General features: G+C 62.8%; 1 protein-coding gene across 1 annotated transcript in view; it reads right to left on the reverse strand.

Annotated features, from left to right (window-relative positions):
• VAX2 (ventral anterior homeobox 2) overlaps positions 1 to 8,269 on the reverse strand; it is an 18,656-nt gene extending 10,387 nt beyond the window's left edge. The window contains exons 1-3 of the mRNA XM_061441005.1: positions 8,141 to 8,269; positions 7,463 to 7,717; positions 3,082 to 3,269 (exon numbers count right to left, since the gene is read on the reverse strand). Of these exons, the coding sequence (XP_061296989.1) occupies positions 3,082 to 3,269; positions 7,463 to 7,715 (441 nt within the window). The 5' untranslated portion in view covers positions 7,716 to 7,717; positions 8,141 to 8,269. The remainder of the gene's footprint in view (positions 1 to 3,081; positions 3,270 to 7,462; positions 7,718 to 8,140) is intronic.
• Positions 8,270 to 17,408: the final 9,139 nt, after the last annotated feature.

The raw sequence follows: 17,408 nt of genomic DNA on the forward strand, positions 1-17,408 counted from the left end.
AGGAGGTGCATGGATCCGAGAGCAGCGCTCCTTGCTCGAGGACACCGCTATATCCCAAGCTCCTGCCTTTGGGAACGGGTGAACCACCGCCTGGCAGAGGGACAAGGCTCGGAGCTGGGTGCAGCCAAGCCCCTGAGTAGCCAGACCTCCAAAGGAGCCCTTGGTTGCTGCGTCAGGTCTCTGCCCTGGCAGGAATGAGGGCAGGAAGAGCTGGCACAGACACAAGGTCACTTGAACCTGAGCCTGGCACTGAACTCCTGCCCCAGGGAGCAAATCCCCTCATCCTGCCCATCCCGCCTCCCATCCTGCCGGGGGATTGGGGGAATTATCCTCCCTCCATGGTCCCTCTGCCTCCAGCTCCTCTCTGCCTTCCGCCTTCCATGGCACTGAGGAGGGGAACTCCATCCCCACTGGGATGCATAGCCCAGAGAAAGCCAGTTCTGGGCGCACGGGGTTGAGGATGGATTGTGCTGATCCAGGGCTCACCCAGGCTGCGTCCGTCTCCTGGGTGAGACATCTCGCCTTCATTAACTTGGCAAGTTAATGAAAGCACGTTCCACGGGCTAATTGAATCCGTTTACCACTAACCACAACCATGGCTCAATGGGTTTGGGCTGGGTCTGGAGCAGCTTCCAGTGATGCAGAACAGGCACAGGGATCCCTGGAGGGAGGAGGCGAATTCCCAGGGCTGGAGAGAGCTGGGGCAGATGGAAGCACCCTCCTCATCCTCACCTGAGTGACTCCAAAACTTCCCCATGTCCTGTGCCCCGTGTCCTATGTCCCTGTGTCCCATATCCCACATCCCAAACCCCAACCCCGTGTCTCTATCAGCACATGAGGCAATCGCCTCCTGCCTCCAAGCCTGCCAGAAAGCAGGATGTGATGCCAGGAGAGCAGCACAAGAGGCTCAAAGGGGCTCTTTAGGTGGTTCGTGCTCCGGTTGGGTTTCCTGGTGAGAGGACCCATCACAGGGATGCTGGGCTGCAGCTCTCCGGCCGCGATGCCATCGTGTCTGCTCCTATCTCGTCACCCTGCTCTCACACAGGAGCAGGGATGAATCATCCTCCCTCCCCTGAGCATCCAAAACCCCTCTGCAGCAGCCCCTTTCCTCTCCACCCACGCTGGCATGCGGTGGGCTCCCATCGCATCCAACAAAGAGCAAAGTCAGGAGGAGCTGGCAGGGAGAAGGTTCCTAAGCTGGAAACCATGACACAACCCAGTGAGGGGATGGGGAGGATCCATCCCACCACCCCAGCCATGGGCACAAGGCAAATAACCAGGAAAGAGCCATGCTGCTGCTGGTTGGGGATCCACCAGCGATGAGGTGGAGCAGGTCCCACATGTCCTAGGAGCTGCTCCTGGATAACGCTGGGAAGGAAACCCCCAAAACATCCAAAATTGCTGTAAATGCCCATCCAAACTTATGACCAAGGAGGAACCTGGTGGGACAGGAGTGGCTGGTGGTGATCATCCCATCTCCAGGCCACATCCACGCTGGCCATCACCCATGGAGTCACACAGTGTCACATCCCGTAAAGCCCTGTGGTCAGCCAGCAATGACCAAGGAACCCCCTGGATGGTGAAGGACCAGGGTGATACCTGAGTGTGCAAAGAGCCTGAAACCGTGGTCCAAGGGGACCTGCACCCATTAATGAGAGGGAGAAACTGATCCCAAGCATGGTGGTGGCTGGGAAGCGACCGGGATCCAGGACGGCACAACTGGGAATTTGCTGCAGGGAAGGAAAAGCTGTGAAGGGCAGGGAAGGGATTAAATAAGACAGAGGTGAAGGAGAGAGGTGGGAAAACAGAGGATGCAGGAGGAGGGGGGAAGAGGAGAGGAGGCAGACGTGGTCCATGGGTGTGAATTTGCTCACTGAGCGATGAAGGCAGTGAGTAAGCAGGAAACAAGTGGACATTAGTCCCTATGGAGAGGGGTTAATGCGACCATTCCGGCTCCATGGAGGTGACACTGGGACCAGGGCTTCGGCTGGGACACCAGGAGGAGGGACCTGCATCCAGCATCCAGCTCATCACGGTGCTTTATTCCTTATCCCAGCACCTCCTTGCATCTCCCCCACCAAGTAAGGCCTCTCCTGACCAAACCCCATCCACTCTGCTCCCAACAGATCCAAGAGGAATTCTGTTCCATGCTCCCCGTCGCAGGACCATGCACGGTGAGTGCCAAAGCACCACGGAGTAACAGGGGCTCCCCAAAACCAGCTCCTTGGCACAGGAGGGAGGCTGGAGCCGGGGCAGGTCTGGGAATCCTGGATTTGCTTCCTATCTGAACCCATGGATCCATGCATCTGCCTCCAAAGGAGCCTCAGTGGCCAAGGAGGGGCAGACTGGGCTGGCTGGGTTATTCCATCATTCCCACTTGGTTTGCACTGCAGCCTCTATTACAGACATCAACATTCCATCCTCTCCCAGGCTCATATCCCTCCACACCGGCCAAACATCCCTGGAGCAGAACCAGGAAAACCTCTCCCCACAGAGCCGGGAATATTGGGAAGGGGAAGAGGTGCCCACCCCAGCTCAGGGTCCACAGGGATAGTCCCCATGGCACACCCAGGGATGGAGCATCCGTCCGGGAGCAGGAGAGTAAAGCCACAGGGACAGGGGAGCGACAGGGATGCAGGATCCAGGTGAGATCCATCCAGCTCATACGCAGCCGAACACCCAATCCCGACAGCACCCGTGCCATGTCCAACCCCACTCACCCACCCTGCTCTGTGGGTGCTCCATAAGGACCACAGATCCCTGTGGAAACCCTCCTGCACCCTACAAGCCTCCCAGAGGCTCCCAGTGGAGCCAGGGGATGCTTCCCATTGGGAAGCTGTGCAGGGTCCCCCACTGAGGGCTGCCCTGAGCCCCTCTAAGCCCTAAACTCCACCTCAAGAGAAAGGGATGGATGGAGAGCAACGCAGCACCACGCACGCTTCCCACTGCAAAGCAAGCCCCGAGCCCCATCCATCCGTATGGACGTGGGATGCTCAACCCACCCCAGCCCCATTTCTGCTCCTTCCTTCCCTCCCCACGCCGGTGCCCCCCCCATGGGGCTGGTCCCACCGCAGCCCTCACCTGGGTCTCGGAGAGGTTGAGCTGCCGCGCCAGCTCCGTGCGCTCCCGGCCCACCACGTACTGGCAGCGCTGGAATTCCAGCTCCAGGCGGTAGAGCTGCTCGGCGGTGAAGGACGTCCGCGTCCGCTTGGGCCGGTCCAGGTCCAGGCCCTTGGGAAGCACGATCTCCCGGATCGTCCCTTTGGCATCTGCCAAGGGAAGGGGGGAAAAGGATCAGGAAAACGTCTCCCAGGAGGAAAACTGCTGGGATGGGGAGGAAACGGTCCCCAAATGGTGTTTGCTGGGTGCTGAGCTCGCTGCGAGAGTGACTCCCAGCATCCTGCAAACTGGAGCTGAAGGAGGTGACTCCATAATTCAGGATCCCCCCCCCCCCGGCCCCAAAAGCTGTGAGTTTATAACCTCCAGGGAAAGGGAAAAAGTGGGAATAATGTGGGGGTTTAAGGGGATAAATGGAAACCAGAAAGGTTTCTAAGGAAAGAAAACGTTTAATCCCAGGAATAACCATTCCTGGGAGCCAGAAAGCAAAGAAAACGGTAAATACCAAGGAACCGTTGGAATTAGAGCTTTCTTTTAATTAAAAACGTATTTTAATTCATATTTCTGCCCTTTCTTGGGAATACTGGGAAAAATCTCGGTCACCACTCCCTTCTTTCCAGAATCATTCCTGCTGAAGGGATAATTCCTTCGAGAGCAGCCCCTGTTCAACGAGGGGCCACGGACACCGCAGGGTTTAGCTCCCCCATCAGCCCACACCATGGGATGTTTCTCATGGACCTTCCAAAAGAGCTCTGACAAAGGATGAGCGCTCCCAGGGAAACCCCTGGAGCCCCAGGGTGCTGGGAATCCCATCCCTGCTCCACGGGTTGGGATGTGTCCCGATGGGCTCGGATGTGGCACCAGGGATTAAAATGAGCCTTGGGTATTGCCCGCCGCGTTCCCATCACCCCCAAACCCCTCATCCTCCTCATCCCGTGTGCCAGCTTTCCTTAAGTAACTCCAATGCTGGAGTAGAGCCTGGATTTGGGAAGCTGCGGAGCTCCCCATTTCTTCCCAGTGGCTTTCCAGCCACAGAAGCCACTGTGGGCTCCATGCTCAGCTTCCAGGGCTGCCGGTTCCCAATCCCAAAGGAAGCCAAGCTCCCTGGCAGCCCTGGATGGAGGCAAGTTGCTTTCTCTCCTTTGGGCTGACTCAGCCATGGAGGGATTATGGAATTGCTGGGGCAGGAAGGAGGACAATAGCGAGGAGCAGCCTGGGAAGGGGTGATGGAGACGGTGTGGGGATGGTGGGGACAGCGGGGGGCCGGTGGGAGTGGGGAGCAAGCACAGACACGGGCTATGGACCCCAATCCCAGAGCCAGTTCCCACCCTACGTCATGGTACCCTCGGGCTCCGATCCGCACCCCCAATGCCCACGGATGAGCGCGGAGCTGTCGCAAAGGAAAGGGCTTCTTGGGGCATTGGAGATATCTTGGGCCGGGAGATCCCTGGTGGGATCAGGGAACCATTTTGCAAGGGAAGAGCGCTCGCAGAGATGATGCCTGGAGCACATCCGTGCCCGCGCCGCTTCCCCAGCGCGGCAGCAGCCAGGGCCGATGGAGCCGCGCCGGCTGCAGCCGCAGCTGCAGGATTCGGCCCCTCCATGATGTGGGCATTATCATGGGTATTATTTATTGTTCTTTCCACCCTTCCCAGCAGCTGGACGCAGCTCGGAGGGAGGGGAAGCGATGGGAAGGGATGGGGGGACGGCCTGTGGTGCCAGCCCGGAAGAGAAGAGGCAAAACCCTCACCGCAGCCCCTATTGCATGGCGCAGACCTTCCCTGCTGCCCATCCATGTGGATCTGGGGGGCTCAGAGCCATCCCCTCCTGCCAGCAAGGCCACAACACCGCCATCCCTGAGGCACCCCATCTTGAGAGCCTTCCCCCATCCGGGATCCTACTGGATCCCAGTGGATCCCAGACCCACAATTCCCACCCAGGGGTTTCCAACAGGCCTTAAGCGGGACCTTAGGGACACATTCAGACCCTGGGGATCAGGCTGCACCCAATGGCACCCAGGACAAGCTTTGGGAATGACCCCCCAAAAGCAACCTGGTGCCACAGGGATCCAGCTCTCCTCTGCCACAGCGCTGAACACAAGGCAGGATGGGCAGGGGCGAGTTTTGGGGTACAGCCCCCCCCGGGGCTGGGGAGCAGCGATTTCAGAGCCCGCACTGCAGCGTGCCCGGAGGGACTCATCCTGCACATCAACACGTGCAGCAGAGCCCCGTACCCGCAGGAACTGCAGGGAGGGAGCACAGGACCCCACAGCACCCCCAAAAAGCACCGTAGGCCTCCGGGCTCAGCACCGGAAGGTGCAGGGGGGGCAGCCCGGGATCTGAACCCCCTTTTCCAGCCGCCCCTGGGGCTGCAACGGGACTGAAGCCGCTCCTTCGGCCGGTCCAAGTCCCGTTGATCCCCTTTAAGGACCGATCCGGTGCTGAACCGCACCCTCCGGCCGTACCCGTGTACAGCGGCCCTGCCGCCTCGACGAGACGGGGATGGCCGAGCGGCCATGGCCGCCCCACGGCGGAGGCTGAAGGCTCCGTTCCACCCTCGCCAGTGCCCGGTATAATCCCATACTGAGCCTGGGGGAGCACCGGGGACCCCCTCGGTGATGCCAGGGCATGAAGGATCCCACCGCTTCCTTCAACAGGGCCCTGGTGAAGGCGGAGGCTGCTCCGAGAGCCCCGGTACCCACCAGAGCCATGGCGGGCGAGCACCGGGAATGAGCTGGAGAGGGAGGGAAACGGCTCGGGATCAGCCCTGGCTCGGAAAACATGTTATATATAATATATAATACATAGTATATAATGTATAATATATCATATATGTACTCTGCATCTTATAGATGTATGAAAATAATATCACCTCGCAGAACATGAACCTGGAGACGCAGCCCCGGCACCGACCCGTTCCCGAGAGCAGCACCCAGTGGGCCCCGTGGGTCCCTGTGCCCCCCAGACCGGGTGTCCCCGCCGCATCCCCCCGCTGGCTCCCGGCCCCGCGCCCGTTCCTTGGCTCCGTTCCTTGCCCGCCACCATTTTGTCGGCGCCGTGGCGGCTGCAGTAAGATGGTGAGAGCCGCCGGGCCCGGGGCCGGGGGGTGCGGGCACCCCGCGCCGGGCTCCGGGAGGGACCCCCCGGGCAGGACCCGTCGGGGCGGCCCCGGTGGGGACGGGGCTGGAGGAGAAGAGGCCTGACCCCAGCCTGACCCCGCTGGGGATGCGGCAACCGGCTGGGCCTCGGCGACCACCGGGACCCCGGGGATACCCCGGGGACGTCCCGGGACACCGGGGGGGGGGATCCCCAGAGCCGCCCGCACCCCTGCTGAGGTGCCCAGGGAGGGCTCGGGCTGCACCAACGGCGCTGTCGGGGACAGGCGCCTATCGCGACAGCCGGGAGAGAGGCTTCGGTGAGCGGCGGTGCTGTTTGCAACGCCGGGATGCCCGAGCCGAGCCGTGCCAGGCCGAAAACGGACCCGGCTCAGGCCCTGCCGGCCCCGGGCACGGAGAACGGATACGGCCGAGTCCGGGCCGCGGCTCCGGTCCCTGCCCGAGCGTGGGGCTCGGCGGCGGAGCAAAGGCCGGGGGGCCTCGGCGCTGGTCACCGAGCGGCCGCGGAGCTTCCCCGGGCCCCGGCTGGGAAACGGCGGCAGAAGAGGGGGGACCCGACCCCCGAGCATCGCCGGACGGAGCCGTGCTGCAGCCCCGAAGCGGGGAGCGCTCGGCACCCGCCGCGGACCCCCAGCTTCGGGGGGTCACCACAAACCCAGCGAGCCCCGGGCCGGTGGAGGGTGATCGAGGGCGGAATGCACCGGCCCCGGGTCCCGGCGTACCGGGCCCGTTGGGTCCCTCATGCCCGGGCGAGCGAATGGTGTTATAAAGGGTAAAATAACATCAATGTATATATGTGTATGTATATAACCCTCTCTCGCCGCCGCTCCATGACGCTTTTCTCCTGCGACAACGGTTTAAAAGCGGAGCCGAGCGCTCGCACCCCTCTCCCGCTGCCCGCGCGTCCCCCCGGGGGTCCCCGGCCCCGTGCCCCGATCCCCGCTCGGCCCCGGAGCCGCACGGCGGAGCGGGCTGCGGACAGGGCCCGCCGCACGGAGCGGAGCCGGCGGGAGCCGCGGTGGCGGCGGGGCCGGGAGGCCGGGGCTCGGAGCCGGCCAGCGCCCGGGAGCGGCCGGGGATGCGCTGGAAGCGGGGCCGGGGATGGCGGGGGCCGGGTTCCCCATCCCGCTGTCAGCCGCGGCTGGGAGCGGGGACCCGGGAGGCGGCGGCGAGCGCAGGAGGGGGGTGCCCCGGTGTGGGAAGCGGGGCCCGGGGCCGCTGCCCCCGTACCTCGCACCAGGATGCGGCGGCAGTAATCCGCCTCGCCGGGTCCCGCCGGGCTCTCGCTGTCCGGGGCGCGCTCCTTGGAGGAGCCGGGGCTGACCGACGACGTTCCCGGGATGTCCTTGAAGCCGCCGCCGCCGCCGCGCAGGGCGCTCTCCAGCTCCGCCCGGGTCGGTGCCTTCTCCCGGGCCCGCCCGGTAGCGGAGGGCTCGGCCCGCAGGACGGGGCTCCCGCCGGGCTCGGCCCCTCCATCGCTCATCCCTGCGGGCGCCGCGGCGGGATCGAAGATCGGGAGGGAGAGAAGGAGACAGAGGGAAAGGGAGAGAGGAGGCGAGGCTGGGCGGGGGGGGCGGGGAGGGGAGCCCCCCCCCAGACCCCTTCCCCTCCCCGCCCCTCTCGGCCCCCCTCCCCGGGGCTCACCCCCATAGCCGGAGACCCCCGGGGCCGTCGCTCTCTCGCCTCTCGGCGGCGGAACCGGCTCTCTCCCACCCGAGGCGGGGGGGGGGGGGGGGGGGGGGGGCTGGCATTTAAACCGCACCCCCCCTTCCCCGCTCCACCACCGAGGAGGGGGGGGCCCGGTCCCCGTCGGACAGTCCCGAGGGGGGTAAAAAGGAGTTTAAAACTTTGACAACCGGTTAAAGCCCCCCTGGAAGCCCCCTCCCCAGCTCCGCCTCCCGCCCGCACCTCGCTCCGGGCGAACTTCAGCCGCTCCGGTCTCCGCCGCTGCCCTTCCATGGGGCGCCGGTGCCGGTGCCGGCGGGGAGAAGCCGCCTGTGCTCGGTCTCTCCGCGCTGCGCTGGGATTCGTGTGCGGGGAAACCGATACCGGGAGGTGGGGAGAGGAGGAGCGGGGGGGGATTTTAGGGGGAGGAGAGAGCTGCGGAGGAAGCGGCCGGGGGTGGGACCGGAGAAGCGACGGGTCCTTATTCCACCGGCCCGTTCCCCCCCTCTCTGCCCGCTCTCCGCTGCTCATCCCCGGCCCCGGGAGCGGACGGCCGAGCCCCGCCGCGAAGGGAGAGGCTCGGGGGCAGCCGAGGGGCGACTTTACCTTCACGGCCCTCACAGACGCAATTTCCTGCGCTCCCGGTCCCCGGCACCGGTTGGCAAACAAAGAGCCCCGGCCCCGGGGGTACCCCCTTGTCGGGGCGGTCACCGCGGGGAGCACCGGAAGGTTCAGCCCCGGTGGAAACGAATAAAGCCATAATCGGGTACCGGCTCTGCCCGCGCCCCTCGGAGAGCCGGGTGGGGGGGATCCTGTCCCTCTTCCCACCGTGTGCCCCCGCAGCCCCGTAGGCCGAGGGTCCCCGTTGCTACCGGAGTTACCCCATCGCCTCCCCGGGATCGGGCAGCGGGGGAGCCCCGAACCCCCTCCCTGCTCTCGGCAGCTGCATCCCCTATGCCCCGAGCCGCCTCCGGTAGCAGCACCGGGACCTGGAGCTGGGTGAGCGGCTCCCCGTGCCCAGCTGGAACGGACGCGGCCCCGGGCACCGTCTCAGGCCGGGGCTCCCCGTTTCCAAGGGCAAAACGGTGCAAAACCGGCTGCTTGAGGGGGGGACGGGACACTGGGGACACCCCTCTTGGCCTCACCCCGACCCCTCAAATGGAAGCGGTTGTGATTGACGGTGAATTGAAATCTTATCAATTGGCCGTTGATGCAGCTGCAGCACCCCCAGAGCTCAATCCCCAGCGCACTGGGGTCCGACAGCCCCCGGCACCGGGGCCGGAGCGGCGCGTACCGGAGGGGGCTCGGGCCGGGCCGGTTTCACCAAGGAAGAGCTCGGCGGAGCCAGAGTTGGGCTTCGGGCAACGCCGGAGGGTTCAAGGCCTCCAAATGTGCCCTTGGGCCGGGGTGGGCCCGAGTGTCCGTGCCTGCGGCGGCCTTTGCCTGTCCTGGAATAACGGGAACAGAGCGGAGAGGGTGAAAATAGAGGAAAGGAAGAGAGAAAATAAAAGGAGGGGAATGAGATAAAAGAGAGAACGGAAAATAAAGGGGTGGGGGAGAAGGTGGAAAAAAAGAGAAAATTAAACGGGGGAAAGGGAAAACGAAACGGGAAAATAAAAAGGGGAATGGAAAATTAAAGGGGGGAAGAAAATAAAGGGGGAAACAGGAAAAATAAAGAGGAGGAATAAAAGGGGATAAAGGGAAATAAAGATGGGGGAATCAGATGAAAAGGGAGGAAAAGAAAATAAAACAAACGGAAAAGGCAGAGTGGGGAACAGCGGGAGGAAGGGCCGAGGGTGAGCGGGATGGAGCAGCAGGTTTCGGGTAGGGACGGCCGGCTGCAACCGGTTCCCTGCTCCCGGTTCCCCGCTCCTGGTTCCCTGTTCCCCCTCCCCGGTTCCCGGTTCCTCGCTCCCGGTTCCCCACTCCCGGAGCTGCAGCCAGGCCCGGGCTCCGCTCCCAGCGGTGGCTCCTGTGCCTTTGGGCAAACGATTCCTAACGAAAACCGGGATCAGCCCCCCCGTCCGCAGCACCCCCTCTCCCAAAGTCCCTCCGCAGGGCCCAGGCACCGCTTTAACGCTTGGGGACGGCTCCGGGCCGGTCTCCAGTGAGGAACCGGGGGGGGAGCCGCCTCGTAACGAAATCTCCTCCCTCCGCCGAGCCCGAGCACCGGCCTCGCAGCGCCGGTGGGTCCCGGCCCCGCCGCCCCGGCCCGGTTCTCCCGTGATGGGCGTTAACGGTAAAGGGGAAAGGGATTTGTTCTGCGTGGGTGTGAGATCTCAGGGGGCAGCGGAAGGGAAATGCGGGATCCTAAATCCCGCAGTGGTAATTGTTATTAATAATAACAACAAATTATACTGCTCCTCCGTCAGCATTCGCGTTGTTGATCTTGGATTTGCGTTGTTATTATCCTCCTCCTCCTTCTTGTTTTCTTCTTCCTCTTTGTCCTTCCTCTTCTCGTTTTCCTTCTTCTTTATTATCATCAATATTATCATTATAATTGTTATAATGATTATTATCGTTACCATTATTGTTATCAACATTATTATCTTTATTGCTCCTATTTTCTCTCTCCCTCCCGGGCCGTACAGAGCAGGGCCGACTCCGTGAAGCCCATCACGGAGGGAGCAGCCCCGGTTTCATCCCCGGTTCAATCCCCTGCTTCAGCCGCCGTTCCAGCCCCTCGCCGCCTCCTGACCCCGGCACCAGCCGCTGCCGGCTCCCCCCGCTCCGGGGCCGTGAAGGGCCGAAAACAAAAATCCCCGTATTCCCTCGTTTTCCCGTTTTCCGCCCTGGAGAAAGGCCCCGGAGCTCGCAGGCCCGGCACCCCCGGCTCGCTGGAACCGAAGGTAACGGAGGGCCGGGCCGGTGCGACCGCGTTTCCCCGGGCCCACGGCCCACATTGGCGGCCTGCGAGCCCCGGGACCGGGCGATGGGGATGGAAACGTTCACGGGGAACGGAGCCGCCAAGCTCGGGGAGCCCTCCTCATCCTCACGGTGAACAACCAGGGCCCAGCCCGGCGGCCCCCGGTGCTACCGAGGATTCCCGGTGTTACCGAGGGTCCCCAAGGGATGTTGAGGGTCCCCGGAGCCGCGGTAGCATGGCCAGGGCCGGGGACCGGGGGGGGAAATGGAACGGGAACGGGGGAACGGGAACGGGGGTTGTGCATGAACATAGGGGAACGGGTACGGACAAGGGACACGAGGGAACCGGAACGGACGGGGTGGAACGGGTACGGGATGCGTGCACGGACATGGGGAGACTGCGGAAGGACACGGGGGGAAACGGAGCGGGCACCGGGACCAGTGCGAAAACGTGCAGGGACACGGGGTAACGCTGATGGGCACGGGAGGGACTGTGCAGGGACCCGGGGGGCTGCTCATGGGCAGGGAGGAGCCACGTGAAAACACGTGCGGGTTGTGCGGGGCTACGGGGAAAAGATGCGTGGACGCGGGGCAAACGGCCACGGCCACGGTGTAAGTGTGCACGGCCACGGTGTAAGTGTGCACGGCCACGGTGTAAGTGTGCACGGATACAGTGTAAGTGTGCACGGCCACGGTGTAAGTGTGCACGGATACAGTGTAAGTGTGCACGGACACGGTGTAAGTGTGCACGGATACAGTGTAAGTGTGCACGGACACGGTGTAAGTGTGCACGGACACAGTGTGTGCACTGCCACGGTGTAAGTGTGCACTGCCACGGTGTAAGTGTGCACGGATACAGTGTAAGTGTGCACGGACACGGTGTAAGTGTGCACTGCCGCGGTGTAAGTGTGCACGGACACAGTGTAAGTGTGCACAGATACAGTGTGTGCACGGACACAGTGTGTGTGCACTGCCACGGTGTAAGTGTGCACCAACACGGTGTAAGTGTGCACAAACAGTGTAAGTGTGCACAAACAGTGTAAGTGTGCACGGACACAGTGTAAGTGTGCACAGATACAGTGTAAGTGTGCACTGCCACAGTGTAAGTGTGCACGGACACAGTGTAAGTGTGCACAGATACAGTGTGTGCACGGACACAGTGTGTGTGCACTGCCACGGTGTAAGTGTGCACGGACACGGTGTAAGTGTGCACCAACACGGTGTAAGTGTGCACAAACAGTGTAAGTGTGCACGGATACAGTGTAAGTGTGCACAAACACAGTGTAAGCGTGCACAGTGTAAGTGTGCTTGGACACAGTGTAAGTGTGCACAAACACAGTGTAAGTGTGCTCGGACACGGTGTTGCGTCCACAGGCAGTGTAAGTGTGCACAGTGTAAGTGTGCATGGACTTGGTGTAAGGGCACGGACAGTGTAAGTGTGCACAAACAGTGTAAGTGTGCACAGACACAGTGTAAGTGTGCACAAACACAGCCTAAGGGTGCACGGACAGTGTAAAAGTGCGCCGGTGTAGTGTAGCTGTGCTCGGACCGTCTGAGTGTGCACAGACACGGTGCAGATGTGCACAGACACGGTGCAGATGTGCACGGACACGGTGTGGATGGGCACAGACACGGTGCAGATGGGCACAGACACGGTGTAGATGTGCACAGACACGGTGCAGATGTGCACGGACACGGTGTGGATGGGCACAGACACGGTGTAGATGGGCACAGACACGGTGCAGATGTGCACGGACACGGTGCGGATGGGCACAGACACGGTGTGGATGTGCACAGACACGGTGTAAGTGTGCACAGACGCGGTGCAGATGGGCACAGACACGGTGTGGATGGGCACAGACACGGTGTAAGTGTGCACAGACACGGTGCAGATGGGCACAGACACGGTGTAAGTGTGCACAGACACGGTGTAGATGTGCACAGACACGGTGTAAGTGTGCACAGACACGGTGTGGATGGGCACAGACACGGTGTAAGTGTGCACGGCTCCGATGTAAGTATGCTCGAGCACACGGACACGGGGCAGCCCCGTGTGAGCTCCGTGTAACCGCGCACCGCTCCGCTCCCGTGGGGCGGTTGTTGTTGGGGGGGGGCTGTCTTTGTTTGCTTGATTAATTGATTAGTTAATTAATTGCTTGCTTTAAAGCACCCAGAGGAGCTGCACCCACAGCGTGTCCGGTTTCCCGGGACAGCCGTGCACGGACACCCCCTAATGGTGCACGGACACCCTATAACAGTGCACGGACACGAGGGAGCGTGCCCGGACACCCCATAACGGTGCACGGACAGTATAACAGTGCACGGACACGAGTGAGTGTGCATGGACACCCCATAACGGTGCACGGACACCCTACAGCGGTGTACGGACACGAGGGAGCATGCATGGACACCCCATAACACTGCACGGATACCCTATAACAGTGCACGGATACGAGGGAGTGTGCATGGACACCCCATAACAGTGCACGGACATCCCACGACGATGCATGGATATGGGTAAGTGTGCATGGACACCTAATAACGGTGCACGAGCACCCCATAACAGTGCACGAACACCCTATGACGGTGCACGAACACTCTAAACAGTGCACGAACACCCTATAACAGTGCACGAACACCCTATAACAGTGCACGAACACCCTATAACGGTGCACGGCCACCCGTGGTTGTGCACGGACACCAGCGATGGACCCGTGCAGGACAGGCGGGCACCGGGCGGCTTCGACGCCTCCCCACCGATGCTGGGGGTTCCCAGGGGCACCCCTCGTTGCGGACCCTCCTGGGGGTGCCCAGCCCTTCGCATCCCCCTCGTCCTGGCTCCCATTGCGCTGATTTCGTTAACGTTCCGCCGGGGAGCCCCGGGAGCGGGCGGGTGGAGGACACCCCAAGGTGGGGACAACCCCCCCCCCCGGGGCTGCAGGCACCCGCACGCCCCACCGGGCTCCCCCCGCCCCTGGGTGCGCTGCGCGGGCCCGGCCCCCCTCGAATCAAACGAAATGGAACGAACCCAAAGGAAATGAAACGAAATCAGCGCGGGTCGGGACCGCAGCATCCCCCCGGCACCGCTGCTCCGGCACCCGGCACCGGGGGAACCCGCCCGCACCGGGGATCCCGGTCCAGCTCCCCCCCCGGGGCTGCCTCTTCCCCCGGGGCTCCGCACCCCAAACGAGTTGGTGGCGGCGGAGCCACCCCAATGCGGGGAGAAGCGGGGCCGGAGCCTCCACATCCCTCCGTGGGATCCCATCCATCCCTGGGACCCCGCTCCCGGGTTCCCGTCCTCCAGCATCCCGGTTGCTGGGATCCCCCATCCCACCCGTCTCTGGTATCCCGGCTCCCGGTGATGTCACACATATCCCCCCCATTCTGGGTGGACCCCAGACCATGGCTTAGGGGATGGGGGTGTCCCCCAGCACCCCCAGCTTCATCACACCGGGTTATCGGTGCCTCAGTTTACCCTCTGAGGGGTGCACAGCACCCGGGGGGGGGGTTGATGCAGCTGCAGCCCCCCCTGATTTCACTACTGGGGACCTTGGCATGGCCGGTGCCACCCCACAGCCAAGGCTGGGGGGACACGGGTGTCCCCAGCCCAGTGTCTTCACTGGAAGCATCCACAGCAGAGCCCAGAGCAGTGAGGGATGCGGAGCCACGAGCTGGGATGAGCCGGAGGGCACTGGGATGGCATCCAACAGGGAAGGCGAGGAGGAGGAAGGCGATGAGTGGGTCCCCCCAGTCACGGTGTCCCCCCATCCAGCTGCTTCCCAGGGTGCGGAATCAGCTCCCAAGCCCATTTCCTGCCCTGGGCACCCATCACTTCTCACACAGGCAATTCCAGTTAATGAGCATCAAATTAACATCACTGGGGGCCTTGTCACACCTCCTGCATGGGGTGGGAGCTCTTGTGATGGCTCTGGCTGAGCTGATGCTCCCAGCAGACAAGGGGGGGGCCTAAAGGACCCCAATAAAGATCTGCAGGAGGATCCTGATGGTGCATAGGCAGCTCTGGGGCTCTGCAATGGGGCTGGGGATGCTCCAGAGCCTCCGTGGGGCAGAACCCCCGCCGAGACCTCATTTCTGGGGGGCTTGGCAGGACCCTCATGGCCATGGGAGGGCAGAGACCAGCCCTTTGCCCTGGTTTCCACAGCACATGGGGGTTTGGTGGGTGTGAAGGGGGCTGCAAGAGGTTGGGATGTCCCATTACAGCCCTCAAGCCTTGCTGCCACCAACCTGCATTGATGGTGATGGTGAAGAAGAGGGATGGATTTAGCAGACTACAGAGGGCACTGAGCCTCCGGGAAGCCGCAGTGATGGGATGGAGGGGGGGTGGCCCTGCCTGGGGAGGATGCCCCGTTGGAATGGGGTGTTTGGCTGGCAGCAGTTTGGGATTAGGGGCAATTCCCGGGAAGCACAAAGGCACGGTGCTGCCCCACCTCTCCCACCCTGCCAGCCCCCCTCACCCCCCACCACCACCGAGCTGCCGTTCAGCGCTGATCCCATCACAGAGCCCGAGGCCTGAGGCTGGGGTGAGGGCCACATCTGCACAGGGCCATCGCACCACGGCTCCCCCCAGCCCCCCCAAGCTCATCTCCTGACCTCTGAGCCTCCAGAGCAGCACCAGCCACCGCCGAGAGGCATCAGCGGCGTTGTTGTGACAGCTCTGCCCGTGCAGGGCCGGGGCACTGGGCCGGGATTGCTGCGCCGCAAAGCAAGGCGCACGCTGATGGATGCAAGGGGAAGTGCCCAGCGCGGTCCTGAGCGCTCCTCCTGCCCTGTGGCACAGCCCTGGCCTCCAGTTCACCTCCTGACCTGCCCTTATTCCCTTCCTCTGCCTTCCGACCATGTGACGGGAGGATTTGGCTTAATGTGTGCGGCTCCAGAAGGGAGGAGAAGGAGCTCAGAGGGCCCGGAGGTAATCGCTGCTGCAGCGCTCCTGCAGCCCTGCGGCTGGATTAAGGCCCCTGCGCATCCCGGTCCTGTCCCTGCTGCTGCCCCCCGCACCTCCGACCCCATCCATGCGGGTCAGGGGGGTGGTTTTATAGGATCCCAGCCTGGTTTGGGTGGAAGGGACCCTAAAGCTCCTCCAGCTCCTGCCCCTGCCACGGGCAGGGACCCCTTCCACTGGAGCAGCTTGCTCCAAGCCCCTGTGTCCAACCTGGCCTTGAGCACTGCCAGGGATGGGGCAGCCACAGCTTCTCCAACTCCTTCCAATGTCCTCTCACCTTCCTTGTATCCCATCTCAGTCTCCCCTCGGGCAGGTTCAAGCCATTCCCCTTGGCCTGTCCCTACATCCCTTGTCCCAAGCCCCTCTCCAGCTTTCCTGCAGCCCCTTCAGGCACTGGAGCTGCTCTCAGGTCTCCCCTTCAGGAGCCTTCTCTTGTCCAGGCTGCCCCAGCCCAGCTCTCTCAGCCTGGCTCCAGAGCAGAGCTGCTCCAGCCCTCGCAGCAGCTCCATGGCCTCCTCTGGCCTCACTCCAGCAGCTCCACGTCCCCCTTGTGCTGTGTCTTTGCATGCCCAGAGCAATCCCTCAGCTCCCTTCGGTGTTCCCGCTCTGCCCCATCCTGCCCAGAGCCCTCGCTCCAGGTCAGATGTGGGTTCTGTAACCGGTGGAACCATCCCCTCACCCTCTCTCTGTCCCAGCCCCAGTCTGCACCAGTTGCGCTGCTGGGAAGAGCCAGCATCTGTCACGGGAAGCCATTGGCAGCTCACGGGGCCCAACGTGTGCGCTCCAGCTGCCAACATCTGCCCTGTCCCCCCCCCCAGCACAGCGAGAGGAGGCACCAGCTGGAGCAGCTCTGCCACCATGGGGGGGGGTCAGGCAGGATCCATCAGCTCCAGGGTGAGGGGATGCGGGAGGGAGGGAACTGGTGCACATGGGGGCCAGGGGTGAGGAGGAGGAGGAGGAGGAGGCGGGTGGGATGAGGCTCTGCCATGGAGGGACCTTGGAAAGGTGATTTCCAGCCGGAGGGATGGACCTGCCCGGGTCAGCCCAGCTCCATGAACTCCTCTCTCTGGTTTAACCTCGCTGCTGCCAGATGCTCCCAAGGAAGCTCAGCGAGGAGGTAGTGGCTGCTGCAATGGGATAAGGATGCCTGCTTGTCACCCTTCCTGTCACCCATGGGCTCAGTGCTGCTCCCATCCCACCCCATCCCATCCATCCCACCCCATCCCATCCATCCCACCCTATTGCATCCCATCCCACCCATTCATCCCATCATATCCCATCCCACCCCATTCCAGAGACAGAGGCCCTTGCAGGGTGCTCAGGGGAGTGCACCCAGGGGTCACTCTATGGGTAACACCCCCAAACCGGTGTCTCCATCATCTCCCAGTGCTGCAGGAGCCCCTGGCTGATGGGAACTGATGTTCCACACCTGGAGGTACCTGCCAGCAGGAATTGCTTTTGGAAAGCTTGTGCCAAATACTTCCAAACGGCTGCTCTGGAGCCAGGGGACCTGCTCACGCACCGCATCCCCAGTCAACCACCACATCCCTGCTCACCCATCCCAGCCCCAGTCACGCACTGGGTCCCCAGCGTCATCCTCCGCAGCCAGGATGGAGTCTCCAGCCTGGACCAGTCCCCACGGACACCGCACACCGGTCCTGCTGCCCCCCGCTGCCATTGCCCCCC

The sequence above is a fragment of the Pezoporus flaviventris genome, unplaced genomic scaffold (genome assembly GCF_033815535.1).
Source record: "Pezoporus flaviventris isolate CSIRO_AGI_PZ_B2104156 unplaced genomic scaffold, CSIRO_AGI_Pfla_v1 ptg000188l, whole genome shotgun sequence".
Classification (NCBI taxonomy): domain Eukaryota; kingdom Metazoa; phylum Chordata; class Aves; order Psittaciformes; family Psittacidae; genus Pezoporus; species Pezoporus flaviventris.